Here is a 27,680-nt window from a genome sequence, read left to right on the forward strand (position 1 = left end):
GGGGGCGCCTGGGTGGCTCAGTTGGTTAAGCGACTGCCTTCGGCTCAGGTCATGATCCTGGAGTCCCGGGATCGAGTCCCGCATCGGGCTCCCTGCTCGGCAGGGAGTCTGCTTCTCCCTCTGACCCTCCCCCCTCTCATGTGCTCTCTCTCTCAAATAAATAAATAAAATCTTTAAAAAAAAAAAAAAAAAGAAAGAAAAGGGCTCTGGGGGAGGGGTGCCTGGGTGGCTCACGACAGTGGTGGCCCCTGGGGAAGGAAACGAGGTGGCTGAGAGCAGGGATGAGGGAGACCCCCCTCTCACACTGACACCCTTCTAGACTCTCTGAAGTTTTGCCATGTGCATATATTACACTTTAACTTTTTCATTAAAAAGAAAAGGTTGTTTGAAAATAAAACGGAAGAAAAAGAAAACTCTATAAGTATCTAATGAGAGGGGCCTGGGGGCTCCATCCGGAAGGGGTGACGCTTAAGCTGGTTTGTGAAAGATGAAGAGGTGTTGGCCGAGCGGAGCGGGCTGCTGGGCACCCAGGGGAGGGGAGTGTGGTGACACAGTGTATCACAAGTGGGGGAACCACTGCCCGGACCGGGATGGGGGCAGGGAGGGAGGGGGCCGACGGGGCCGGGGACCTGGCTGGGACCAGACCCTATCTCCTAGCAGCCTAACTGGGGAGAAGTGGGGGTTGTATCATGTAGGCAGAGGAAAGCCTGGGCAGCTGGTACAGCAAGAGGAGGTCCCCAAGGCGGAAAACTCAGGGAGGCCCTTGAGGCTAAGAACTAGGCTGAGAGTAGACAGAGCACCGCTCAGAAGCGTCAGGGCCATCACACAGAATCCCACCAGCCCGGCGCCTGGGTCTTCCGCAGGTCAGGGCCACGGGGCCTGCAGGCACTGCTTTCTCTTGCTTGGGAGTGTAAAATAGAGAACTGTTCAGGATGGCAGGTGTGGTTTGCAGAAGGCTTAACTTCTGAATCCTTCTGGGCGCAGATGGAAACGCACGGCCCTCTCTGAGTTTGCCAGGATCGCAGGTGGGAGGAGACAGGACAGGACAGCTGGTTCCCCCATCCTGAAGGGCACCCCCGGCCAGTCTGAGGCCCAGAATCGCAGTTTCAAGAAGTCATGACTCTCATGTCACAGGGTGTCCCTGGTCCTGAGTCTGGGCCAGACTCCAGGCACCGTGTCTGTGAAGCGAGCTCTCACACACTCTCTCCCTCTCTGCTCCTCTGTTTCCCTTGTTGCATCTGCATCTGTCTGTCTGCCCACCCTATATCCTCCTCCTACCTCCCCCAAGCCCCTGCTTCGTGGTCATGGCTCTCAGGGCCTCTATCTGGCCTGAGTAGGAGAGTTTGGGCCAGAGTCTGGGGCCCAGGGGACACCACAAGCCATCCCACACTGGGCTTCGTTCATGCTGGGCACCCATGGGCAGCAGGTGCCTGTTCTCGTGCTTGCCTCCCCGCCCCCCCTGCGCCCCTGCCCCTTCATCCTGCTCGGGCTGGCCGGAGCCACTGATGCTCTCTGCCTTCCAGACCCTGCCGAGTCGATCCCCACCATCCTGGATGGCTTCCACTCCCAGGAAGTGTGGGCGGGCCACACCGTGGAGCTGCCCTGCACCGCCTCCGGCTACCCCATCCCTGCCATCCGCTGGCTCAAGGACGGCCGGCCCCTCCCGGCCGACAGCCGCTGGACCAAGCGCATCACGGGGCTGACCATCAGTGACCTGCGGACGGAGGACAGTGGCACCTACATTTGTGAGGTCACCAACACCTTCGGCTCTGCAGAGGCCACGGGTACCCTCACAGTCATCGGTGAGTGGGGAGCCCCTCTGCCAGGCCTAGGAACCTTTGAGAGCACCACGGTGTGACCTCTTCTGTAAGATGGGATAGTGATCCCAGGCCTTCCTACCTCCTGAGGTCACGAGGGTCAGAAGGGACCATGAGGGTGAGTGACGGTGACGAGCTCACAGGGCTTCCTGGCTTGTTGAGAGGGAGGAGTGTCTGCACTAAAGGAAACAGTACTGATGTTAATCCAGTAGAGAGGACATACTGTATCCCATCAGAGGCGATATTCAGAATATTTCACAATAATTGATAGGGGCACTGATCAATCAGATCAGACTCGGGCATAAATGACAAGGAAGCCTTTCCAGGATCTGCCGGCCGGATATCAGTGCTGATCCTGCCTGTTCCTCCCTGAGCCTGGAGTCCTGGGGCTCCAGGGGTCCAGCGAGCCCGTCTGGAATGAGGGGCCCTCTCAGACCCTCCTGCTGCTGAGCCCCCAGGGCGGAGGGAGGGCACTGACAGCGGTGGGGCTGGGATTTGGAGACCCGTGGGGAATCCCACTCCCATGGAGCAGCTACATGGCCTGAGGCCCCATTGAATGTTGTACCGAATGGCATCTTAAGGGTCACTGAACCTGGGCGGTGGGAGGAGGCTGTCCAGCGGTGATTCAACCCCCCTGCTGCAGAGAAGTTCCCTCCACCATAACAATTGACCAGAGCAGCCCTCCTCCCCCCTCCCCTCCTGTCTCAAGAGCATAGAGCTACAGGTCTGCAGACCCTCCATGTTCTCCCAGCTCAGCTGGCCTCCTGGGCCTGGGGGCTTGTCCCCCGTGGCCCAGATGTGAGTCTCCTCCACATGGTCAAGGGCATCTTGACAGTTGGGGTACATTTATCTGCGGTGCTGGGAAGAAATCCTCCCCACGTGAACACATGTGAAGCTGGAAGAGCGGAAAGAGCCCCAAGAACCACTCTGGGAGTGACAGTGCATGATACAGATGCTTAGGTTAAAATGCTGAGAGCCCAGGGGATGGGGGCTCCTCACAGACTAATGAGCCCCAGCCGGCAGGGCACGCGGGTGGAAGGACCAGCACTGATACCCCCCTCCTTGCCCTAAGTACCATCCACAATCGTTCAGTCGGGTATGCCTTCCCCCCACCCCCCGCCGCCCCCGCTGCACACACATTACACACACACACACACACACACACACACACGCAGATGTGCTGAAAGGCCACATGCCCACTTCTCCATACGCACATGCACACACGTACGGTGCCCATACACACAGATACACACATTCCTCCACCTTAACATGCTCACATCCAAGCACACGCACACGGATCCACAAGTAACCAACCGCCCACGGCGCGTGCACACCCCCACTGCCCCGTAGGCGTAGGTACATCTGATGCCCTTCTGACCCTCAGCTCCACACCTTCCCCCCCATACTGGCTTTGGCTGGACAACCAGGTTCAAGGGGAAGTGACGTAGCTTTTCTCTGCCTTCCACTCTCTCTGCCAGCCCCTCTCTGCCAGGTGCACAGAGAGGAAACCATGCTTTTCACATACACCCCCGTTCTGCCACCAAGCCTCCTGCCCAAGGTCACCAAGTCGTGCGGGGCAGCAAGGTGAGAACAGCTAGCTGGCAGAGCCCTGGGAGCCCCGTGGGTGACTGGGACAAGCAGGATGACACCTGTCTCATTGTGCACTGACATTTCCTGGGCAGGGACTCTGGGAGAGCGCGGGGGAGCCCGGCATGAGCAGACTCCTGCATGCTTTGACTGTGCCCCACCCAGCCAGGCTGCCGTCCCCCCTCCTCCGGGCGACCTCGCTGGGGTCCTAGGCCCCTGCAGGCCTCAGCCTCCTCTAGAGAACCCCAAGCCCATGGAGATCTGGGGAGAGAGGTGGCCAGCCCACCCGACACCGAGTTGTTGGGCACCATGGAAGTTCTGAGCAGGACAGTGGCCAGCCACAGCATGGAGGGAGGATGGTGCTGCCTGGGTCCAGGCTGAGAGCTGAGGGCCTGCAGCAGGGCAGGGGAGGTGCGGATGAAGAGCAGAGTCATCTGGTGCATATAAAGGCCGTCAGAGCGGCAGAAGGTAGCAACTGGTTATCTCTATGGGTATGAGAGATGGGTGGTGGGGCCAAGGGTGCCTCCCTGTTTTCTGGGGTGGGGGACAGGGACGGTGATGAGCCAGCCAAGCTCCTGTCCTCCTTCTGAGCTGAAGGGAGCTCCCCAGGCCCACCAGGCAAGGGCCACCCGTCAAGAAAGTGTAGGCCATCATAACAAGAGTCCTGACCCTGCCATTTGCCAGATGAGTAAACTGAGGTCTAGAGAGGGAATTCACTAGTCCCAGTCCCCCTCACAAGGAGTCTGGAGACAGAACCAGGGCCTCCCCCAGCCCACCCCCAGCCACACTGCTCCACGGCAAAAGCCCTTTTCTTTTGTTTTCCTCCCCCCTGCCTTTCCCCTCGCTCCTTCCCTGCTGGCCCGGCCCAGACCCCCTTCACGTGACCCTGACACCAAAGAAGCTGAAGACCGGGATCGGCAGCACAGTCATCCTCTCCTGTGCCCTGCTGGGCTCCCCGGAATTCACCATCCGCTGGTACCGCAACACGGAGCTGGTGCTGCCCGACGAGGCCGTCTCCATCCGCGGGCTCAGCAACGAGACTCTGCTCATCACCTCAGCCCAGAAGAGCCACTCCGGGGCCTACCAGTGCTTTGCCACCCGCAAGGCCCAGACCGCGCAGGACTTCGCCATCATTGTGCTGGAGGGTGAGCTGGGGCGGCCGGCACCTGGGGGGGTTTAGGCTGAGAGCCGGCACCGGTCCAGGCGCGTGCCTACCTTAGTCAATCCTTCCATGGGCCCTGGGAGGGGATGCTTTTTCTTCATGTTCCCTATTTTGCAGTGGGGGAAACTGAGGCTCGGTCACTTGCCTGAGGTCACACAGCTCAGCCAAAAGTCAGAGTTGGGATCGGAACTCAGGTCTCTTAACCACCGTGCTATCTTGCCTCTGCCCTCCAAAATTACTAGAACCTCCCTACGAAAGAGGTCTTCTTTAGGATCCCAGAGGTTTTCAATCTCACAGGGGCCCTGGGACTGCCCACCAGGAATCACTGCCTTGAGCCCCGCCTCTGCCTTCTTCCCTGAGCCCTCTCTTTCCGGCTGTCCCTCTCTCCCCATTCTCTGTCCTTCCCTCCAGTCTCATGGACTTTCGAATCTTCTCCCTGACTAAGGTCTCTTCACAGCAGGCTCTGTTTCTTATCACAGACCTGGGTTTTCACATGCTTCTCTCTCCTTTTAAAGCTGCTACCACCCAGGGCTCCTCACCCAGCACATCTGTATATGGTTGTTCAGGTTGTTCACTGCACAAAGTGCCTAACCCACAAGGCAGGACCAAGAGTAAGGACTGAAATCCAGCTTGAATTCCACTTGTCAGGCCATGAGCCCTGGCCCCAGCTTGTGACCACACAGAGGAGGCCTCTTTTTCTTATTTGCACAAGGATACAGTGAGGATTAGCCGAGGCCCTACCCTTACCAACAAATTTAGTGGTCCCCCAGCTCCTTTGTTGCTACCAAAACAAAACAAAAACCCCACAATCCTATTGCTTCCAAGGATTTTTCACTGTCGTAACAAAGACACCAAACCCAGGCAAGTCCCACAGGTTATCAGGATCCCACATGGGTCTACCTGTCACGGCCTGTGGGTCCTCATTCCTTGGGAGGTGGGACATGGGAGTGGGCATCGCCTTATCCCTCACCCTAAGTACAGGGCCCAGTGAACGGCCCCTCCCTCAGCCCCTGCCTCCTCTTGTCCAGGCAGATCCTCTTCCCAGTGAGGAAGCACACCAGCCAGGCACAGACCAGTTTGAAATGGGAGCCTTACCTCTCTGGGGACTTCCTGTCTGACCGACTCCCCACACAGCACATCTCCTCTCTGAGAGGACAGCCTGTCAATGGCCAGTTCAGAGCAGGGATATGGGAAATGAGGCTGGCGGGAAGGACAGAGAGTGGGGAAGGAGGGACAGCCAGAAAGGAGGGTTCAGGGAAGGAAGCAGAGGAGGGGCCAAACCTGGTGGGCAGTCCCAGGCTCTTCCAGGCACCTGGCTCTCCCCTGGTTTTAGGTAAGAGTCCCCCGCCCAGAAATGGGGCTAGGGGCTGGCAGACTGGATTAACATCAGCATTTTGGTGTGAAATATGGGTGGGATGTAGAGAGCCATGTTACATTGGCCTTACTTTTTTTGTTGTTTGTCTTAGTTTTTACTTGTTAAAGTGCATAACACGTACTTTAACCCTTTACAACAATCCTGTGGGGAAGGATGGCCAGGCTCAATAATTACACGCCCCCTCTTCCATGGAGGAAGGTGGGGCAGCGGGGTTAATTGTCCTGTCCAGGGTTATTGGGTCAGCGGAGACTTAAGTTACGGCCACACACACAGCAGTGCCTCTGGGCGGCAGCTAAGCCTCAAACTTGAGGCTTTTTGCTAACAGGGCTACAGCACCCCCACCCCCACCTGCAGGAATGAGAGCTGGAATCGGACTCCGCAGGTCCAGCCCAATCAGGTCCTGCTTCCAGGACCTATGTCTTTACTAACACAGGGAGGACGAAGGCAGAAAAGGAAAAGTCGACAGGAGCTGACATTTATCAGGCACTTACAAAGCGTTGAGCAAAGCATCTTTAATGCAGTAATTCATTTCGTCCTCACAGCATCGGTATGGAGAGGGTGTATTCACTATCCCCGATACCCCCATCCTCCATAATTAAGGAATGGGAAGACTCAGAGAAGTTAGGTAACTTGCCCAAAGACACAGAGCTCATAAGGGGCCGCGGGAGGATTCAAATCCAGGAGTTAGAAATCCTGTGCAATAGTAATGGGTACCTCACAGGGTGGGGTGGCCTGGCCGGGCAGTCTCTCCGTGGCTCGGTGACCCTGAGGGGGGCTCCTCGCTCCCTGCAGATGGCACGCCCCGCATCGTCTCGTCCTTCAGCGAGAAGGTGGTCAACCCCGGGGAGCAGTTTTCACTGATGTGTGCGGCCAAGGGCGCCCCGCCCCCCACTGTCACCTGGGCCCTGGACGACGAGCCCATCGTGCGGGACGGGAGCCACCGCACCAACCAGTACACCATGTCGGACGGCACCACCATCAGCCACATGAACGTCACGGGCCCCCAGATCCGCGACGGCGGCGTATACCGGTGCACGGCGCGGAACTCGGTGGGCAGTGCTGAATATCAGGCGCGAATAAACGTAAGAGGTGCCTGTCTACATTTAAATATCAGAATAGGCTTTTGAGTTCCTTTGCCATCTCTGTGGTTCCCATTATTCTTGTGGTGATTAGTACTTATTATTAACTGTCATTTTGCTTTTAGTAGCGGTCTCTCTCCTCTCTTTCTCCCCTTTTCCCTGCCCTCCACAAACCCGTCACCCTTTCTTGTGCGTGCGTGTCTGGTACAGTTTGCCCTCCTATGCATTCTCATCCCCTCCTCCTGCCCCTTCTCCTCTCCCAGTCTGACCTGGCCCCCCATTCCTCCCCATCAAATCTCTCTGGCCCCAGGTACACTCAGCACCCCACTAGCAACCACCAGCCCTACCAGGGCCTTGTGAGGACAAGGACAGGAATGGGGCAGTGGGCCCAGACTTGGCCTTCGATGGGGGTGTCCACCAAAGCTGTGCTCCCAGTGTCCTCCCACTGAGCCATCCCCAAATCACTCCAGGAGGTGTAAGCAGCCAGGAGCCAGGGCACAATCTTCCCCCAATTTCCTCCCTCCCAAGGCCCAAGCCATCAAGAATGGGAGGCTCGGGCTGGGCAGGGGTGTCCCAAAGCAGACACCCCCAGGAGTGGGGGAAGCAGTCCTCAGGTGATCATCCCCAGATCTCAGCTCTCTAAGTCACTGCGGTGAGAAGAGCCTCCTCTGAAGCTCTTTGCAGCCCTGTCAGGTCCGACTGGTCCTCATCTGGTCCCTCCAGTGACCCCTGACCCAAGGGCAGAGGAGGAGTGGGGGAAGGGCACTTGTGGCTGCCATGGAGCCAGGTCTCCGACCCCACATGAGAAAGGTGGCCTCCCGTTTAGCTACCTTGCTGCCTTCAAATTGGAAGGGTCAGACTTACAGGGTCCTGGGATCCCCTGGTGCGGCCCCTCACCTCCTGGGTGGGGAACCTGAAGCCTGGAGTTTCCTATACCCACTCCAGCTCCCTGCCTGGTGGCTTCTGAGCCCCCTTTACCATGCCCCCATTGCCACCTGCCTAGCCACCCAGCTGAAGGTACCCCCTCCTCACAGCCAGGGTGACAAGAGTCCCCCTTTTAGGGCCCCTTCTCAAGGAACCACAAAACGCACTTACCTGTTTGGAAGAAAATTATCAGCTCATCCAGTGAAGACCTTCCTACGGCCTTTTAAATATTTAATGTATACGAGATCCTTTTTGGTAGAAGACCATTATGCACAAGTTGAATGAAAATAACAAAATCTCCACATTGCCGTTGTAACCCGCAAAACTTAATCTCCTTGTAAATGAGAACTTGCCCTCCCAAATCCCAGTCACTTCTTATGAGGCTTCAGTGGGCTCACATACCCCATCCCATTAGGGGGATGGATTCTTGCCCCAGGCATGAATGGAACATATCTGTTTGCAACCATCTGAAGCTAGTAACAGGGAGTCCCGGAGAGACCATGGGTGCTCGCAGCTTCAGCCTTAGCCTTGCAATACAGGCTTCCCCCCCGCACCGCCGCCCCACTGAATTTCCATCCCCTGAGAGTTTCAGAGCCAAGCAACGGAGAAGAGAGTCGCAGGGCAGCTCCTGGCTGTCCCTGGCTAACCGCATGGCTTGTCCCTCCTCTGCTCCTCCTCCCTCCTGACTCCCGCCCAGGCCCCCCCAGCATCCGGGCGATGAGGAACATCACCGCCGTCGCCGGGCGGGACACCCTCATCAACTGCAGGGTCATCGGCTACCCCTACTACTCCATCAAGTGGTATAAGGACGCCCTGCTGCTGCCCGACAACCACCGGCAGGTGGTGTTCGAGAACGGGACGCTGAAGCTGACCGACGTGCAGAAGGGCATGGATGAGGGGGAGTACCTGTGCAGCGTCCTCATCCAGCCCCAGCTGTCCATCAGCCAGAGCGTCCACGTGGCTGTCAAAGGTAGGCCTCCCCCGGAGCCAGAGCCCACCGGGGCTCTCTCCCCCGCCGACGGCTCACGCAGAAGCAGGCAGGCCTGAAGGAGTGGCAGGCCAAGGAAGAGGGTCCTGAGCGGGTGTGTGGGAGAAAGGGGGCAGGGGGACGAGTACCTCTGCAGGCAGGTTCCCTCGGTGGGACGCAGGACAATGTGGCCCTGACCTGTGAGGCAGCAGGGGCCTGTGATGCACAAAGGTCCCCTTCTGGGCAAGAGGCCGGGTCAGAGATGGCGGGCCGTATCAGTCAGGAGGGAACCACGTGACGTCAGCAGGGGCCCAGCAGAGACCAGCAAGACGGGGCGAGAGGCAGGAGCCCGGGGGCAGAAGCAGCAGGAGGCTGGGTGGAGGGAGCAGGTAGTAGGTGTCTGCCTCCCGTCCCTACGCCTGCTCATGTTATTTGAGGCCTACAGAGCACTGCCTAACAAAACCTCGGCCCAGGCCCTTCACGCTCACCTGGGCCGGGTGTGTGTTTTGTGCAGGGGTACTTAGCACGGTGCCTGGCCCATAGTAGCCATTCGCTAAATGCCTGCAGATTCAATGAACGCATGAGTAGAACTAAGGCACTCAATGAATGTGTGAGCAATGACGGCTGACCCCTTGGTTCTGGGGCTGCATGGGTGTGCCAAGCTCCGTCCCAAATACATTCTTTGGAACTGCCAGGCCTGGAGACTTTCCAGGCGGTGAGTGGAAGCAGGATGGCCTGGTTGCTCCAGAGCAGGATAAGGAGGGGGGGCCTGTCAGGCCTGGCTGAGGAGGGGTCAGGCAAAGCCAGGCAGCTGGGGTGGGAGGTCACTAATGGCCGTAATGGGTAAGGGTCCGAGTGGGTTCAAGCCCTGGGAGAGCCTGAGGCTCTGGGAGCGTGGAGATGCCAGCCTGGGGCTCCACGAGGGAGGAAGGAAGGCTGTGGTCTCCAGCCACCATGCTGGTCTCTAGCACCAGACCACAGTCGTTGTCATAATAAGACGGTTACAGCTGTGGCAGGCCCACCACACACCAGTCGCTGTGACCGGCTGCTCAATACGCTCTGTCTCATTAAACACCAGCACTGCCCCCTTACCTCGGGCAGGTACCATTTCATCCCCAATTTCCAAGGCGGAAAAGGCTGAGGCACAAAAAAGTCAGGAAATTGTCATCTGGAAGCAGAATGTTTCCCGGGCCTGTCTACCTCCGGTCCCTGGGCTCTAACCCACAGCTGGGGGAAGGCCGGGCTGGGAGGAGGAAGCTTTCTCCACGCTCCACCTCAGGAATAACGAAAGAGGCCTTGGGGACCCCCTGAGAGGGAGTCAGGAAGAGAGCTGGAGTCCCTGAGAAGGCTGAGAGCCCCTATCACCAGGGCAGCAAGGAGGGGAGGTCCTCTCCATATCCCCGGGACCCCGGGGTGGGGAGGGGCCCATAGGCAGGAAGAAACGTGGCGGGGGGGGGGCGGTCCCAGGCCTACGAAGGGGCCCTGGCACAGGGGAAGGCCCCAGTGGGTCCCAGATCCCTGAAGCAAGATCCAAGAGCAGCTCTGTGGACAGGAAGAGGGAAGTCGAAGAGAAGGAAGAATTTGGGGAGACAGAGCCCGCTTTGGGTTATGGCCCCTTCAAGCATGTGGTGGTAATGCAGGTGCAGCTGGAAGTGTCTGGTGGACAGCCAGGAAACTGAACAGTAGCAGCAAAAGGCGGGGTGGGTACTTCCCTCCCTTGCTCCACATGTCACATGCATCCTTATGCACCCACCACCTGTCACAGTGCCAGACGGTGAGTGTTTCTGGAGCTGAAACTGAGACAGTAGTCTGGGTTGCAGTGGTTTGCTGGGAGGCCTCGCTTTGAGCCCCGACCACGGTGGGGCCGTGGCCATCCCAAGCCTGCGCAGGTGACAGGAGACCCGAACGGCGTCAGCCTCCCTGCCTCCTGCCGCTACACCCTAGCTAGGCTGAGGGGCACCCCGGCCCCCTCCTTAGCCGCAGGCCTCTGTCCCGCTTGGAGCCGTGGGCCGGCAGGAGCCTCACAACCCCCAGGCCACATCCTCAGCTTGGTGGCGGTAGAAGCCGGCAGCGTCTGCCTACCCCCTCCCCGCGTCAAGGGCTGCCGTATCCATTTCCGTTACAAGCAGCGGACCAGGAGTTTACGTTGTAAACATCACGTATTAAAACATCTAACCTTTGCTCCACTCATTTTGCCCGCCCGCACCAGTGAGCATTTGGCCGGGTTTGTTGGCTTAAAAAAAATAAATAAATAACAGGGCTCCGGCAGGCCTCGGAGTACGCAGAACATTCTGAAAGCTACTTCTGCTCATCAATTATTCAACCCCATTCAGGGAGCGATCAGTCCTAATGAATTGAATCTGATGCATTCCGTCTCAGCGACTCTCTGGGCCTGTTGTGATTGTGTTAAACGACAAGAGGAAAGCGGGAGAGTGTGTGTGTGTGTGTGCGTGTGTGATCTAGAGGGCAGAGCCCATGCACCAGGCACGCGTGGCTCCCACACCCAGCACAAAGCCCGGCATCCATCAGATGCCATGCATGTGTACGGGGTACGGGGCATGTGTGCCCACATTCCCTCTTCCCCGCCCTCAGGGTCTGAAGATCCAGCCCTACAAGGAGGGTGGTAGCTTGTTTTCTCTCCAGACCGAGAAGCAGCATTTGTGTGCGGGTCTCTGGGACCCCCTGCCCCTGCCACTTGGAAAGCTCAGGTCCTCCCTCCTCCCACTCCCTGACTCCCTCTCCCCACCTCATTAGAATGCACTTTTGCAGAAGAACCCATCAGAGCTGATTATGAGCACACGGCTTGATTAGCTGATGTGCTGTTCCAAGAGCTACTCAAGGAGGAGGGTGGAGGAGGTGCCCCTGGGCGTGGACCGGGGCCCTGACTCTGGGCGAGGCGGGCCAGGTCCAGAGGCAGCGCTGCTGAGCCCAATACCATCACCTGGCTGGGACCTGCATCCCACTCAGGGGACCAGAGCAGAGAGCCAGGGGATAGCAAAGGGCAAGGTGGAGGTGGGACAGGGCACTAGACCCTGGGGATCAATTAGAAGTCCCTCCCACCCCGCATCTCTCTGGGGGGCCATGGGCTTGTGGGCAGGAAGGGGCAAAAATCCATGCTGCTCCAAGGAACTGGAAACACCTGCTGACCCCATTCCTTCTGGGACTGCTGGCCTTCTGATGAATTTTTTAAACACTGAGCTAAGAGCAGAACACACCCAGACACACACGCACACACTTGTGCAGAGCCCTTTGTGCATGAGGATGCATGCATGTACTCATTGGTACTTACTATATGCATGTCCATGCAACAAATATACACACACTAACATGTCCACTGTTGCACGTGCGCGCACACACACGCATGCTGGCAGTCACGTGTGCACAAATATTGGCTCCGTCCCTACCCTCCTGCAAGGCATCATTCCTGAGCCACAAAAGGTGGCTGAAACATATGAAACATTGCCCAAGTGAGCCTGCTGTGGCCTAGCAACTTGGGAGGACCGAGGGGAGAGAGTGGGGATGCTTTGTGGGCCGCTTGGGCTTTGGGGCATGTACCGCCGACTGGCAGGGGAGGGCAGGGCTGCAGGGAAGGCAAGTGCTCCTCTCTGGGCATCCAGAGACATCCTTGGCAGGATGCTAAGAGGAAGGCACATAGATCCAGCCTAGATTTGATGTCTTTAGGGCCCCCCATAGCTGAAAAATAATGTAGCATAAAAGCATCTCTGGGCACGCGGGCTGAATGTTTAATTAACTAAGAAGGCAGGCTGCAACTGGGGCTCCTTGGCTTTAGCTCAGTGAGAGAACATCTCCATCCCCACATCTGAGCCTCTGTGGGCCTCTGGAGCCAAAACAAGGGCATGAGGGGCTTGCAGCCCATGCTCGGCAAGGCTGGGACTGGGAGGTAGCACCAGGCCCCTGCGGAGAGCAAACGGAAGAGGACACACACATACGCTCATCCCCAAATGCCCATGCTCCCCACCCACACTGTGTCTTCCCTGGCTGCCCAAACCAGTGCCTGCCACATGCGTGGGGCCATTGGAGAAGCGCCCCTTCCACCCTAGTAAATGGGTTGGGGGTTTCTGTGATCATAGGTTGGGGCTTACGAAAAACCTAATCACCTGGCCAAATGCCTGCTATCCGCAGATGTGGAGGTTTGGAAGAGATGCGCCAGAATCCACAGGAAGGGGATATAATGGGTCCATAGGAGCACAGTGCCCAGTTGTACTTGGGAGAGGGGGGCACCAGGAAAGCTCCTGCCGGCAGCCCTATTCCCCAGCAGAGGGGCCCTGGCACACAGGAGCAAACAGCCGCTTCGGTGCACAGACAGGGCTCACGATGATGACCCTGGTCATGGTGATGATGGGGACGATGGTGTAGAAGCAGTGCCTACTGATTCAGTGACATTTCCTGTGCACCCTCTGTGTTCTGGGCACTAGCCTACAAATGCAGCTCCGCTCAAGACAAAAATCTCTACCCTCAGGGAGCTTCCATTCTGGGGGGGGGGCAAATGGATAATGCATAAAATATATAAAAGATGCCCCATGTCAAAGAGGGAGCGGGGATGAGAGCGTCAAGAGGAGTGGAGAGTGGTTTGCGATTTTAAATAAGGTGGTCAGGGAAGGCCTTTCTGAGAAGAGAGGATTGTGTTAAAAAAAAAAAAAAAAAGACACCAAAGGAAGTTGTTATTATTATTCCTAAAATATTAGAGACTTTAGAGATTACTTGGTCCAACTCCTCCATTTTTCAGATGAGGAAACGGAGGCTCAGGGCGGAAGCAGGGTGGTGGCACGGGAGGCAGAGGCTAGAACCCAGCTCCTGGGCACGGCTCTCTCCCCATCCCCATGCTCCACAGGCAGATGCCCCAACTCCCCCCGGTGCCCGCTCTCTGCTAAACAGGTGCAGTAAATAAAAAGGCTCAGTCTCAGAGACAGATGATGAGAGACACCATAAAGAGTTTATGGTCTGGGCTGGCTGTCACCACACCGTCGTCTGCGCGACACTCCCAAGCAGGTGGCCATAAAGGTTTTATGGTGGCCGGAGACCTCCTGGACTGCCACAACTACGGTACGTCCCCAGCCACTCCGTCCTCTGGCCTCTTCACCATAGTAGCACCTTGCTCTGACCCCACCTCCCTCAGTGCAGAGTTGCCCTCTCCCCAAAGATGACTGTGGCCAGAGCAGGGCTTCCGGAGACAGGACCGTGGGTCACATGGCACCTGTGCCCCCTACATTCAGGCTGGGCATTGGGGAAATGCTGGGACTCGGGGGCAAGAGGGGGCCCTTCGTGCAGTTGACACTCAAGAGGTCCCTGGTCGTCACTGCAATAGAGGTGGTCAGAACCTCCCCCCCTCCCCCCCAACCACTGAGGATCGCTTTCCCAGAGGCAGAAATGGACCGACACACATTCAATTAGCTCACACCTACGTCTGAGCGTTGGGGAAGACATTACTGACTCACGGGTCAGAAAGCACCCCCACATCTGGGCAGCTGGCCATGCACCCATCACAGAGCCCCCACACCCTGCTTCTCAGAGCCTCTCGCTCACGGGGCTCCTCCCGCTGTTCAGCGAGCCTGTGAAGGAGCCGGGATCCCTAGACTTTCTTCTCCCTCCTTCTATGCCTGCAGTTATGGGGGTATCTGAACAGAAGCCTGGAGCCAAGAAATTCTGTGAGCGGCTCTGGCCCCTAGCACTCCCACCAAAGGGTTCCCAAGGGGACACTTATCAACCACAGCATCACCCCTGCCTTGTCAGCCTGCAGCAGGGGCAAAGGGTGGAGGGGGGCCAGGAGCCTGCCCTGGATCTCTGGCAAGTTGTCTGGTCGTCTGCCTCCCACAGGACAATTGTGCTCTTGAGTGTTCTAGCCAGCCCAGGTGAATGCCTACCCCCCAGATGGATATTGGTTGGTTACTGTCTCCAGTGGGCTCTCAGGAGCCATCCATGTTATTCCCGAAGGCCATAAGGGAGGGACAGCCCCTGGTTGGCCTCTGCCTCATGGCTCAGCCTTTTCCCTCTCTCTTGCCCCATGTCCTTTTTACAGCGTTTGTGTCCTTTAGCTCTCTGCCCAAATGCCACCTCCTCTGGGAGGCTGCGGTCACCCAGCCAGATGATACGTCTCTCGGCTCGGAGTTCAGCATCTGTGTATTCAGGTGGCACTTGTCCAATAACCATTGAGGGAAATATCTTGCCTTCCCTAGCAAATGATGAGCTCCTGGGGGTTCTGTCTGTATTTTAAGCATGTTTCTACTTTCTCCAGCCCACACGGAGCATAATAATGCCTTCGCAGACTAGGCATTTCATAAATATTAGATGAATTAGTTAATTAATGAATTAACCTGCCTTAGTAACTTGTTCCATTATCCAAATCCCTTCTTACTGAGAAAGACAGTCTTCCCCTTGCTTGAGCTAAATCTCCCTGCCTAATTTCAGTCTTTTGCTCTCCACTTGCTCTGTTCACAGAGGAAGCATAGGGCTTGACCGTCCACCCCCAGGGCATGGTCCTTCGGCCTTGACAGCCCCTCAGTCCTCTCCTCCTTGGTAGAACCTCCCAGCTCCTTGCTTTGCCCACACATCCTCCTCTGCAGCCTGTCACTGCCTTGAGTCTCCCCTTGGTCACATTCAAGTGTGCAGAGGAGCTGGTTCTGGGGCTAGGGTAGCAAGGGCCTGACCCCCAGGAAGGACCAAGGGATAAGCTCCTGGCTCCAAAACTCCATAGCATAAATACAGCGTCTTGAGGAACAGCATAGAAATCCCCCTCTTTTTCTGGATGGACCTCCATCCTGTGCTCTCCCTACCCCTTGCCCCCATGACCGTTAAACTTCTAAGTCAATCCAGGAAATAATATCTGAGCATATGTTCATTCATTGACTCACCCGCCAGGCATTTATTGGGCTCCCGCAATTTGCCAGGTAAATAAGTCCTAGTTACTGCCCTAAAGGAGCTCCCAGACTCCCGTGGAAGGCAGTAATGCAAACGGCCACCCTCCCGCCCTGTGATCGGTGCCATGATGAAGGTGTGCACAGGTGTGGTGGGACAAGGGCAGGCCTCACGGAAGAGGTAGTACTGGAGCAGGCTCTGAGTGGACAAAGGGCATTTCCCATGGGGCCTGCGGGCTCTAGCTTTGGGCCTCTGTGGGAAGGAGAACTGGATCAGGCCTGGTTCTGTTTGGCCTAGAGAAACAAACTAGAGGCAGGTCTGGGTCTCTGCAACAGTTCCCTCAAAAAGTCCAAGGAGGCCGGAAGCCTTGGTCCCATCCAAACAAGCCAGGGGGCGGGGTGGGAGACCAGCAGAGCCCAACAGAGGGACCTCTGGGAAATCTCAGCAATGGGCATGGGGCCATCACTAGAGTCAGGGTTCCAGAGAAATCTCATATGGAGATCCCCAAGGCCCAGCAAACCACCCAGAATACTGGGGCAAGGCCCTAACCCGGGCAATAGGCAGCCAGAGATCGGGACGGGGAGATCCAGATAATGACCAGAGCCCCAGAAAACCTGGCTGGACTTTGGACCTAGATTTGGGCCCTTGGTGGAGCACACATGATGGGAATAGGAAGGACAAATGCCCAGCTGTGTTCACCGAGACACGGGCTAAGACTTGGAGCGTTGGGTGGTTGATGGAGCCCCTGTGGCAGGATGGAGAGTAAGGTGGGAGAGGACACTGGGAAGGTCAGTTAAACACCCTGCTGAAGGGTATGGCTCTCATCCCATCCCTCCTAAATGTCACTTCCTCTGGACCTAGGCTCTTGATCAAGAACTTTCCGAGGGATCCAAAGGGCTGCCAGTGGGTTATTCTATGCCCACACCCTACCACTCTGCTGGGGAAGCTCCCTGCTGAGCCCCGAAAATCCTTGGGGTGCAGAGAGGGCCTTGGGCATGCATAGGATGCCACCATCCTCTCCCCCCAGGGCTCACCTCTGCTGGTGGCCACTGTGGGTGGGCCTAGGGTGGAAAGCGGCAGGCTTCCCAGGGGGGCGGGGTGCTGGAGCCTGGGAGAAGGCCAGAGGACTGTGGACAGCCTTGTAATTTAATTATTTGACTGCAGAAAGGAGATCTCATCTACTGGGTGCTCATCCTTGTTAAGCTAATTGTCTGTCTCCTTCTCTCTCTTCTCCCCCCACTTGCTGGGGAAGTCGCTGTGGCCTAATTGAGTTATCATAAAGATAATGGCTGATGCCCTAGCCAGAGCTGAGAAAGGAGGATCCCTCTCACAGAGGCTCAGGCTCCAGACAGGCCCCCCAGGGGCCAAGATGTGGACTGTGGGGCACGCTGGATCTCTGGGGGGAGGGAGGCTGTGCAGATCCCGCTCAGCCAGATGAACAGCAAACTGGTTGTCTCATAAAGGACAGGGCACCCTCTCTGCTCCTCCCTGCTACCCAAGGGCAGCTCACTGATGAGACAAAAGAGCCCTTGGGCTGGGCATGTCTGGGGCTTTCTCAGAGAGGCACCTGGGCAGCGTGGACCCTGAGAGCAGGGACACCAGGTCTCTAATCCCACTGTCACCTCTTAGGAGCTAGATGGCCGAGGGCAAGTGACTTCTCCATTCTGAGCCTCAACTGGAGACGGTTAAGCTACATCACATTATTGGGGGGAGGAGATTCAATGTGCTAACACTTGATGACAATGGACAGGGCTGGTGTGGGTGATGGGACCACTGCAGGAGGAGACCAGGGGACAGCATTCTGGCTTTTAGAGGCACAGCTGTGGGGCATGAGCTGGGGACAGTCTCAGGCCCACCTTCTCCCCCACGCCCAACATCTGGGGCCCAGCAGCCCTGTCAATCCGAGGCCCCAGAGAGCTGATGTATCTTTGCGATGAGAAAGTGACATGGGGCCACCGAGAAGCAGCAGGGGAGTGGGGTGAACGCCGAGCAGTGTCTGCAGGCAGATGGGAAGCAAGAAGCACGTACATCATCACCGGGACAAATCTGAGGGGCAGGATTAAGGCAGGCGAGCCAACGCCCTACACAGAGACAGTGGGTCCAGGCCTGGGTGGGCAAGGGGATGAGAGCCAAGGGCCAGTGGCACCCCAAGACATTGTGCATGTGTAGGACAAGGCACTGGTGCCCTGGGGAACTCTACTTACACCCCCAGGGGCAGGAGGGGCCGGGAGGTGAGGCAATGAGGCATTGGCTGCTGGCCAGGCTGGGGCGCACGGGGGGCCTGACCATAGCACTCCCCTTGCCTTCCCAGTGCCCCCTCTAATCCAGCCCTTTGAGTTCCCACCCGCCTCCATCGGCCAACTGCTCTACATCCCCTGCGTGGTGTCCTCGGGGGACATGCCCATCCGCATCACCTGGAGGAAGGACGGACAGGTGATCATCTCAGGCTCGGGCGTGACCATCGAGAGCAAGGAATTCATGAGCTCCCTGCAGATCTCCAGCGTCTCCCTCAAGCACAACGGCAACTACACGTGCATTGCCAGCAACGCGGCGGCCACCGTGAGCCGGGAGCGCCAGCTCATCGTGCGTGGTGAGCAGAGGGGCCGGGGCGGGCGAGCGAGGGCCCGGCGCTGTCTGCTGCGAAGAGTCTCTCTGGTTGGGGTTTGAGTCACAGGCTGAGGGAATGTTGGCTCCGGCGGGGGCCTTAAATAAGATCAGGAAGTTCAAATCTCTTACTTTCCGGGCCCGGACACAGAGGCCCTGAGAGGGAAAGAGCCCTGTTCAGTCAGCCATCGGCAGACTCAGAGCTGGGACGCGGGACTCCCAGTCCTCAGCAAAGGCCCTCAGCCTCTTGAGTTTCAGAGCTGCCTCTTCCGAACTTGATCATGGTCCAGGCGGGGCTGGCACAGAATGGAAGGTTAGAGACCACAGAAGAGCTGTTCGAGACAGATGATCGGTTTCTCCCTACCTTCCCTCTTCCCGCAGTGCCCCCGCGATTTGTGGTGCAGCCCAACAACCAGGACGGCATCTACGGCAAAGCTGGCGTGCTCAACTGCTCAGTGGATGGCTACCCCCCGCCCAAGGTCATGTGGAAGCATGCCAAGGGTGAGCCCCTGGCCAGCCAGCATCTCCGAGCACGGTCAGGGAGTGGGGAGAAGGAAGCTGATGGGGCTTGGGCCTGTTTTCCTACACACAACTCCTAGCCCTGGGTGGGAGCCCTGGGTGGGAGCCCTCGGTTCTAAGCTTTCAGGGGACCCCGGACTGTACTCGCTCTGGAGATTGTTCTCAGCCACCCTCAGGGGTCTGCCGACTGGGGACAGCTATCATGCTGACTCCAGATTTCCTCTAGACCCCACAGATTGACCTCTCCCCTCCCCCGTCCAGCCCTAGAACTCAGTGTATATCTGTTTTCCCCAGCCCTCCCCACCCCGCTTGGGGTCCCAGAACCTCCTTGGCCCCTACTCATCACCAATCAACCTATTCTGGGATTGTGGTCCTTCTTGGAGCCTAACAGCATCCCAAGGATACGTTTGGTATCTAAGTCCCATGCCAAGCTCTTGTCATAAGCCATGCCCATCACTGACACTGGGGGAATGGGGAGGGGACCACAAAGCCCCCCTTGGAGGATGGCTGGCCTCTTTCCCAGGCCTGGCTGTCCAGGACCAGGCAGCTGTCATTTTAGGGTTCCATCTTGCCTTTGCCTGTGGCCAAGTGGCCTGAAGACAACTCTTCGTCTCCAAGTTCAGCCCTGAGGCTCAGTGCCAAGGTGGGCTTTGAGCTGAGGTCCCCAACTCCAGCCCCTCACGTGAGAGCTGGGGCAGGGCCAGACCTCTGTGAGGCTCTTCTGGTCGCCCAGAGGAGTACTTGGGGAGTGCTACAAGATAGCCCTAGATCAGCAAGAGAAGGCCATCAGGGCGTCCTTCGGGCAGTCCCACCTGACCCAGCTCGCGTGCTAGCCTGGGCGCCGGCCCCCTAACGGCCGCCTCCTTCCAGGGAGCGGGAGCCCGCAGCAGTACCACCCGGTACCCCTCACCGGCCGCACCCAGATCCTGGCCAACAGCTCGCTGCTGATCCGCCACGTCCTGGAAGAGGACATGGGCTACTACCTCTGCCAGGCCAGCAACGGCGTGGGCACCGATATCAGCAAGTCCATGTTCCTCACCGTCAAGAGTGAGTCCTGCCCGCACGCGGCACCCCTAGCCCTCCGACCACAGGCCAGGGCCCGTCTCCACACTCGCGCAGCAGCCCCTGTCCTATCAGTGAGTGGGAGGCAGGGAGGGCTCCTGGTCAGAGGTGCACTCGGGACCCTCAGGTGGGGGACTCAGACCCCCGTGACCTTGGCCAAGTCACCTCACCTGTCTAGGCTCCAGCTTCTTCCCTGTGCTGGAGGTTCGTTGCCAGCCCACCCTCCCCACCACACTGCTTGAGTAACACAGGAACTGATCACGGGAAAGGGGGAGATATTTTAGGAAAGCTAAAAGAACAACGAAACTCATCACTCCGTGCTCAGTGTGTGGCTTCTAAATCCCAGACACAGAGCTGGCCTCACGGCCTCGGAAGCCCAGAATATCCCTGAATTCTCTTGAGTCACACGCAGATATTCCTGCCAGATAAGCCTCTCCCTTTAGAGTCCTGGGGTCTGTATAATGGGCCCCCGGGAAATCGTGTCCATCTGACCCTGTGTCCAGAAACGGACCATGGGCCATGCAGGACAGTGGTGAGAGCCTGTGTTTTAGCCAAGTGGGAATCTGGGCACCATGTTGTAATTATTGTGACCTTGATGAGTTCGCTTGGCCTCGCCGTACATACGTCATTTCCCCGACAGAGAAAATGAAAGTCATAATAGAGCCTTACCTGTTCTGTTCTGTGTCAAGAGTGAGTCCGATAATATGTAGAAAGCAGCCATTGCGGTAACTGGCACCCAGTCAGCCATCAGAGGCTTACCAGTTTTGCTATTGGTACGGGCAGTCCCTGCAGGGTCGGTGTGGGAATGACCGCCGAGGGCAGTGCCCGGTGTGGGGTCCCTCCTCGAAGAATCAGGGCTTCTTTATCGCTTGCCAAAGCCCGCGTTCAGCTCAGCACAAGACAGCGAAGCCCCGGCGATCGATGCTCGGGGAGCTCCAGGCGCCGGAATCCCCACCCTGGGGAGCCGCTTCCCTCACACTATCAAAAAGCACTTTGTCCTTAATAAAACCAGGCAATCAATCTACATCCCTCAGCCGGGGAGAACTTCGCTAATTCTGCCTGCGTGAGGTGAGAGGAATAGCAGGCCCCTCGTGGAACCGTCCCTGGAATTTGATCCTTACCTCCCCACTGACAGCAGCAGAGATGAGCCCAAACCCTTAGGCTTTTTTTTTTTCCTTTTTGTTCTTTGCTCTTTCTTCTCAAAGCTAGGGGATTCCACCACACAAGCGTGGCTGTGGCTTTGTGGCACCCGGTTTGTGGGATGGGGGGGGGAACATGGGCGATGGGTAATCCGGCAGTCAGGAAGTGGGCTCTGTGAGGCGCCTCAGGTCCCAGCAGGCTGTCCCTGATGTCCTGGAGGGACCCGGGGCAAGTCACGTCACCTCTTGGGCCCTGCATTTTTCCTGTGCTGTCCGCCCGGGCAGTGGCCATGCAGCACCCAGAGACACTCAGAGGAAGCCCATTTTGTAAATTCAGGGCAGCCTTGTGAGCATGTGCAACACACACACACACACACACACACACACACACGGTGGTGTCAACGCCTGGCCCACTCTTCCCGAAGAGCTTCTTGCCACCCCCATCACCTGTGGGCAGAATCTGGACCTCGTTCCTTCCTCCCCTCGCCCTCATCCTATTTTCAGCCACCTTGTCACTCTCCTTTGCTTCCTTCCACAGCAAGGCACACGCGAGCACGCCTTTCTCACATCTGCTCCGTCTCACGAACACCTCGGGTCCTATTCTCCCGCTCACCACACCCCCCTCCCCGCCGCCTGGGACTCGGTGTCTCTCAGCACCTCCTCACAGGGCCTCCACCCCGCCACCACCCTCAGCCCCGGGCTGTCTTCCAGCCAAGCTCTCTCACGCCGCCTCACACGTGTGTGCTCCTTAGATGGCCTTTTCCTGACACACTTTGTGGCAAACGCCCCCTTGCATTCCAGCCCCGTGCTCCCCGGTGACCTGCCCACCCAGGCTAGGGGCCCCGTGCCACCCCCCCGAATGGCAGCAGGACAGGAGGAGCAGGGCCAGGGGCATTGGAGGCCCGAGGGCAGCTGGAACAGAAGGGCTGAGCATGGCACGGCCTCTCTCTGGGGTCGGAGGGTGTGACGGCCCTTCTGCAGCCACCCGAATCAGGCTACACGGTATCCAGCAGCCAGAAGAAGCTCCCATGACGGTGGACAGGAGGTGGGAGTGGGCACTGGAGTGGGGCATGGGGGCTCCCAATTTTCTTTGGGAGCTTCTTCCCCTTGCCTCCTGATGTGTTTGCATAGACATACTGCTCTAGTAACCGACCCCCGGCTGCTCCCCTTGCACGTCCCCCCACCTCCCGTTGCTGCTCTGCCCTTTCCGCCTTCATTCACCCTCGGCCTTCTCCCATTTCCCCACTCTGACTTCAGTTGGAAGGGCACAGGAAGGTGGGGAAGAACCTTCAGGACCCTGGCGCGTGCGTCACCCATCAGACTGCTGGAGGCGCGCCATTCCTAGCCATCCCTTAATCCATCTCAAACACTCACCACCACCAACGCTCCCCTCACCCACTTGCAGAGCTGGCCACAGGAAGACCTGCCATTTCCAGACCTCAAAGCCAATTCCAAGGCTTGCATCAGTGCACACTCCCGGAAATGTTGACCCAAGATGGCACCACCCTGTCAGACGTCATACTTTTGTGAACTCTCAGAAGGCAAACTGACCCTAATCCCTACTTTAGCCAAACAGAAAAAAGGAAGTAAAGACATCAAAGGGACATACATCATAAAAAGCATCCAAGTGTCAAACCGGACATTTGTGGTTGGCTTCTCTTGGGGAGTGTCTATACCATTGACCCCTATGGTTTCCAATGATAACTCAGTAGATCTTCACTGAGCACTCACTAAATAGGTCGACTAAACTCCATGACTAAGAACATAGACTTTAGAACCGGACAGGCCTGGGTTCAAATCCCAGCTCTGCCACTTGATAGCAGCGAAGTCTTGGATGGTGATCTCTGTAAGCCCCAAATTCCTCCTCGATAAGTTTGGGATTAGAATACCTTTTACTCATCAGAAAGGTTTAAATGAGACAGGCACTTAGAGCAATTAATACAACATGTGACACCCAATATCATGCAATAATTGATAGTAATCATTTGTTTTAGAGGCTGAATATCTAGTGATGAGTAAGACAGAGTTGCTGTTTTCAGGGAATTTAGAATCTTGAGGAGGAGGTAGACACAGACCCCAAACAACTATCATGCACAAAATGACAAGTACCTTACAAGGCTACAAACAAGGTGATACAAAGAGAATCAGGGAAGGAGAAGTCAATTTTAACTTTGGGGTGAATGAGGAAGTGACAAGAAAATCTCCACAAAGGCAATAGTCTTAAGTGGGCCTTGACGAACTCAAGGATTCTGGCAGGAACCAACACCGACAGATGTCATTCCATCCTGGAGGAAAAAGCACAGCAAGGATGTGGAGGCAGGGCAGTCCACGAGTGTCATCTGGCGAGCTGGGAGCTTAGGCGTCAGGTGGAGACTGAAGGGAGGATGGACAGGGAAAATGAAAGTTCGGGTGCTCGTGGACTTTGGAAGCTAAGCACTTTCTTTCTACATAGCATTGACTTTTTTTTTTTTTTTTAAAGATTTTATTTATTTTTTTGACAGAGAGAGACATAGTGAGAGCAGGAACACAAGCAGGGGGAGTGGGAGAGGGAGAAACAGGCTTCCTGCGGAGCAGGGAGCCCGATGTGGGACTCGATCCCAGGACCCTGGGATCATGACCTGAGCCGAAGGCAGACGCTTAACGACTGAGCCACCCAGGCGCCCAGCATTGACTTTTGATACCAGGCAGCAAACCAGAGTTCCAGGAGCCCAGGGGTCTGACGGGAGTCAGAATTCCAGTGACCATTGTTGGCAACCAACCAGGCCTGACTGGCCCCGATGGCTCCCTGACTCCCAGCGTATTGGTGTGAGCTGAGCCTGCGATCACCTGAGCTCATAGCCCAGCCTTGCCGCTGTCGCAGGCCTGCACATCATAGTTTATAGAGTTCTTCCTATGCCTGGCCTGTGAGGTCAGCAGGCAAGAGCTCCTTCCTAAAGAAGGTACAGCACTGGATCAAGGTCGATGGGTGATAGAGTCCCAGCTGAGACCAGAACTTGCCTCTGTGGACTCATGGTTTGGTAGGAAGTGCAAAGACCCAGAGTCAGAAGATGCTGATCCTGGCTCCGTGACTCACCAGCCACGTATTCAAGAGCCGTCCCTTCCCTTCTCTGGGCCTCGGGGTTCTCATCTGAACAATAAGGGGCCTGCGCTAGAATCTGGTCACTAACTGATCCCAAGATCCTTTCCAGCTCAAACAATCTATGGTTCTAGCAGTGCGCATGGTCCTTTCAGGATGTCAGACCTCCTCTCAGAACTTGGTTGAAAATAAATATAATTAATGAAAGAAAATACCACATCCAGCTACCTTTTATCTCCCTTTTAAAATGAAAAAAAAAAAAAAGAGAGAGAGAGAGAGAGATAATGACCAAAAGGGGGAGAAAGCAATCCCTCCTCCAACCGGCAGATAGGAAAAAATAAATAAACCATCTTCAAAAAGAATGTTTTATGGAGAGGCAGGTAAAGAGCCAGGCTGCTCAGTCAGGGGTGCAAGGGCCTGGCTGTGTTTTGACGTCGCCATCCCTGGATGTGCCTCCCTGGACTCAGAGGCCCTCTTGTGCCGCAGGTTACCTGATTAGACAGGTTCTGTTATATCCCCCAAGACTCTCCTCTACTTTGTAAAGGCTCCAGTGATTGGGCCAAGGCAGAACCCATGGCCAATTAAACCCATAAGGGCTCTTTGTTTGGTCTGAGTTTTGATTTGTTTGTTTAGCAAAATGCCAGACCAATTAAAGCCGGATCCAAGAGCCCTCCACAAGCACACGCCCAGCTGCAGAGTCGCTGGAAGGCAGGAGGCAGGAGGATGGAGCCAAGGGGGGTCTGGAGGAGTGGAGGGGCCCACGCTAGGGAGAGAAGTCCCAGGCCTGGGTAGACAAGGTCAGCTGTACAGAGGGCAGGATACAAAGCCTTGGAAAGACAACCGTGTATCCCGTGACCCAAGATGGTCCTAATTTCAAATTTGCCCAAAGGAAATTCTTGCTTGTCAGGCAGAAGCAGCAGCTCCCTTGCACCCAGTGACTGGGGTTCCTCCTCTAGAGGGCTTCTTCTGCCTTCATCAGCCCCTGCCCCTCCCACAGGGCAAGGAGTCAATGGCCAAAGGAAATGGCTACCCAGAGCTCACAACCCCCTTTCTAGACCACGTTCCAGGTGCCCAGGGGATTCCCTGCCCAAATGCCCCAAGCCGACCTCTAGGATCTTCCGCAGGGTCTTCCCCAATCTGTCCTCCCAAGGATGGGCCCCACCACCAGCATGACCCCTAGACCTAAGACCCCTGCATTTTCAGGGCATGCAGAAGGAGGCTGGATGTGTGGATTGGGATGCCCACACACATACTCATAAGGGCTGTCTCAGCACACAAGAAGAAACAGGCATGAAGAAGCCAAGCAACTGGCCCAAGGTTTTCTTCTGTGGTCCCTGGTGTAGGGCCTATCTCCTCACCAGACTGGAGCTCCTTAAAGGCTGGGCTGATTTTCCCTTCCCTCTGTGGGAATGCCTGCCTCTGGCACCCAGCTCAGCCGAGGCCTCTGCCCACTCTGGCCTGCCTCACTGGGGACAACAGGCCGACTGAACCCAGCTCCTAGGTCTGGTCCAGTCCTACATGGCGTCACGGGTCACCCCCTCGGTGCTCCCCTCTGTCCTTATGAGCCTCCCTGATGGATCTGCGGTCAGGGGAGGAGGCAGGCAGCAGAGCAGGACGATGCTTGGCCTCCGAGTCACACCGGTCTGGGGCTGACGCTGGCCCTGCCATAGCCGGGAAGTTTAACCACAGTACTTACCCACCCACCCCACCCCTCCCCGGTGCTGGTCATCAATCAGCCTCACCTGCCCAGCCTCAGGGCAGCTGAGGGAGGCCCACCCTGGTCTGTGCCAAGCCTGGTGTCTCTGCAAGCCTGGGGCCTGGCATCCAGTAAAGGCGGGGGGGGGGGGGGGGAATGAACCATTGCCATGATTTCCATGGCAATGATTATCCAGCTGGCTCTTTGGCCTTATTGATTTTCAGACTTCATAGAATAAGGAGCAGCACTTTGTCTCCTGCTTCATCAAATGGGCGAGAAACGAGGCTGGACATCTCCTGTCTCCAGGCCAGGCTCGTGCTGCTCTCCCCACCCTGTGCAGGACCCAGGGACACCAAAATGAATAGATGGCTTAGGGGACAGGAAGGCCCCACACAGGGAGATGGGAGTCCTGATCTCTTGTCTCAGTGTCCCCCACTACACGCTGAGTAAACTGGGGCCAGTCACTTCGTCTCCCCAGACTCAGTTTACTCCTCTGCTAAGAGAAGTCCCAACCCCTGTCCCCTTCCCTCGGCCCCGAAGACAGGAACAGAGCTTGACAGACGAGCCACCTTCTGCTGTGCTGATGGAGACCAGGCAGGGCACGCGGTACCAGTTCCAGGACCTTGCTTTCAGAAGCCAGGGCCCTCGGGGTTTCGGGGGGTTAGAGATAAAGACAAACCTGAACCAAAGACACGTGGGCGCCTTACTGACCTCAAGAGGCCACCAGTGTCTTTGGAGCATGTCACATCACATGCCAAACCGAGCCCCAAAACGGGCCTTTGTACAAGGTTTCGAGGTAGAATGAAAGTCTCCATGTGGAACAGCCCCCTTCCCTGGCCCCTCTTCTCCTCTTCTCCTCTTCTCCTCACCATGACAAGCCAGGTCCCCAGACAAGCAGAGGAGGGTTTTATGGAAGGGACAGCAGGAATGGCCCTGCCCGTGCGACCCCCACTCCCAATCTGAAAGTCCTTGCGCCCGGAGACGTCTTGTCCCCAGGCTCACTGGGGTCCTTATCTCCTTGCTAGAGGCTTTAGGCGGTGGTGGCAGGCAGTCCCCATGACCACGAGCACAGGAGAGCATCCAGATGGCTCTGGGCGCTAAGGTGTCCTTCAAGGCCTTCCTTATGTTCAGCCCGAGCAGATCTAATGAAGAACAGAATTTTGTGCATCCTACATGCTAATCAAGGAAAAGGTGCAGTAGACATTTTGAGACACAAGGGAGCTGGGGTTCTCACTGGGTGGCTCACTTTGCTGGATGAGAATATTCAGGCAAGCAAGGAGCAGAAGCGGTGCCTCCAAACCCTGCCCTAAGTTAGGAGCCCAGATCTGCTCCCCCAGTTATGATCGGAGCCTCTCTGGATGGTAGGGGCAGAACAGATTGTTAGATCAGTCAAGCAGTAAACAGGCACTTTCTGATTAAATCCCCACTCTGGCCCCCCAGGGACTTACAGACTAGCGAGGAAGCTGGAACCAACCTTCAGGAAACAAGGCAAGACCCTGTGCTAAGGCGTCTGGCTCTACAAATGTTAGGTCAGGGAAGGAAAAACCCAGTGTGGATGGACATGATCACACAGAGCTTTTTAGAGGAGTGGGACTTGAGCCTTAAAGAAGAGGTGGCGGAAGGAATAGCATGAGCAAAGGCCCTGGGGTAGGAAGCTGTGTGGGAGGCCATGAGGAGAACCTCTAACGAGAGGGTGGCGGCCCGGGATGAGGGAAAGAGCTTGTGGAAATAGTGGCACAGAAGTCTGCACGTGATACTAGGACAGTGAGCAGGGAATGGAGAGAAAGGGGGACTCTAAGG

The 27,680-nt window shown here is 56.7% G+C and overlaps 1 protein-coding gene across 2 annotated transcripts in view; it reads left to right on the plus strand.

Moving 5' to 3' along the window:
• The window catches only part of DSCAML1 (DS cell adhesion molecule like 1), a 339,830-nt gene that overhangs the window by 242,371 nt on the left and 69,779 nt on the right, over positions 1–27,680 (plus strand). For both annotated transcript variants that reach the window (XM_036104458.2, XM_078058936.1), the window contains exons 5-11: positions 1,524–1,802; positions 4,274–4,549; positions 6,734–7,030; positions 8,642–8,914; positions 18,096–18,374; positions 18,770–18,889; positions 19,778–19,954. In XM_036104458.2, coding sequence (XP_035960351.2) covers positions 1,524–1,802; positions 4,274–4,549; positions 6,734–7,030; positions 8,642–8,914; positions 18,096–18,374; positions 18,770–18,889; positions 19,778–19,954 — 1,701 coding nt within the window. The remainder of the gene's footprint in view (positions 1–1,523; positions 1,803–4,273; positions 4,550–6,733; positions 7,031–8,641; positions 8,915–18,095; positions 18,375–18,769; positions 18,890–19,777; positions 19,955–27,680) is intronic.

The sequence above is a fragment of the Halichoerus grypus genome, chromosome 11 (genome assembly GCF_964656455.1).
Source record: "Halichoerus grypus chromosome 11, mHalGry1.hap1.1, whole genome shotgun sequence".
In the NCBI taxonomy this organism is placed as follows: Eukaryota; Metazoa; Chordata; class Mammalia; order Carnivora; family Phocidae; genus Halichoerus; species Halichoerus grypus.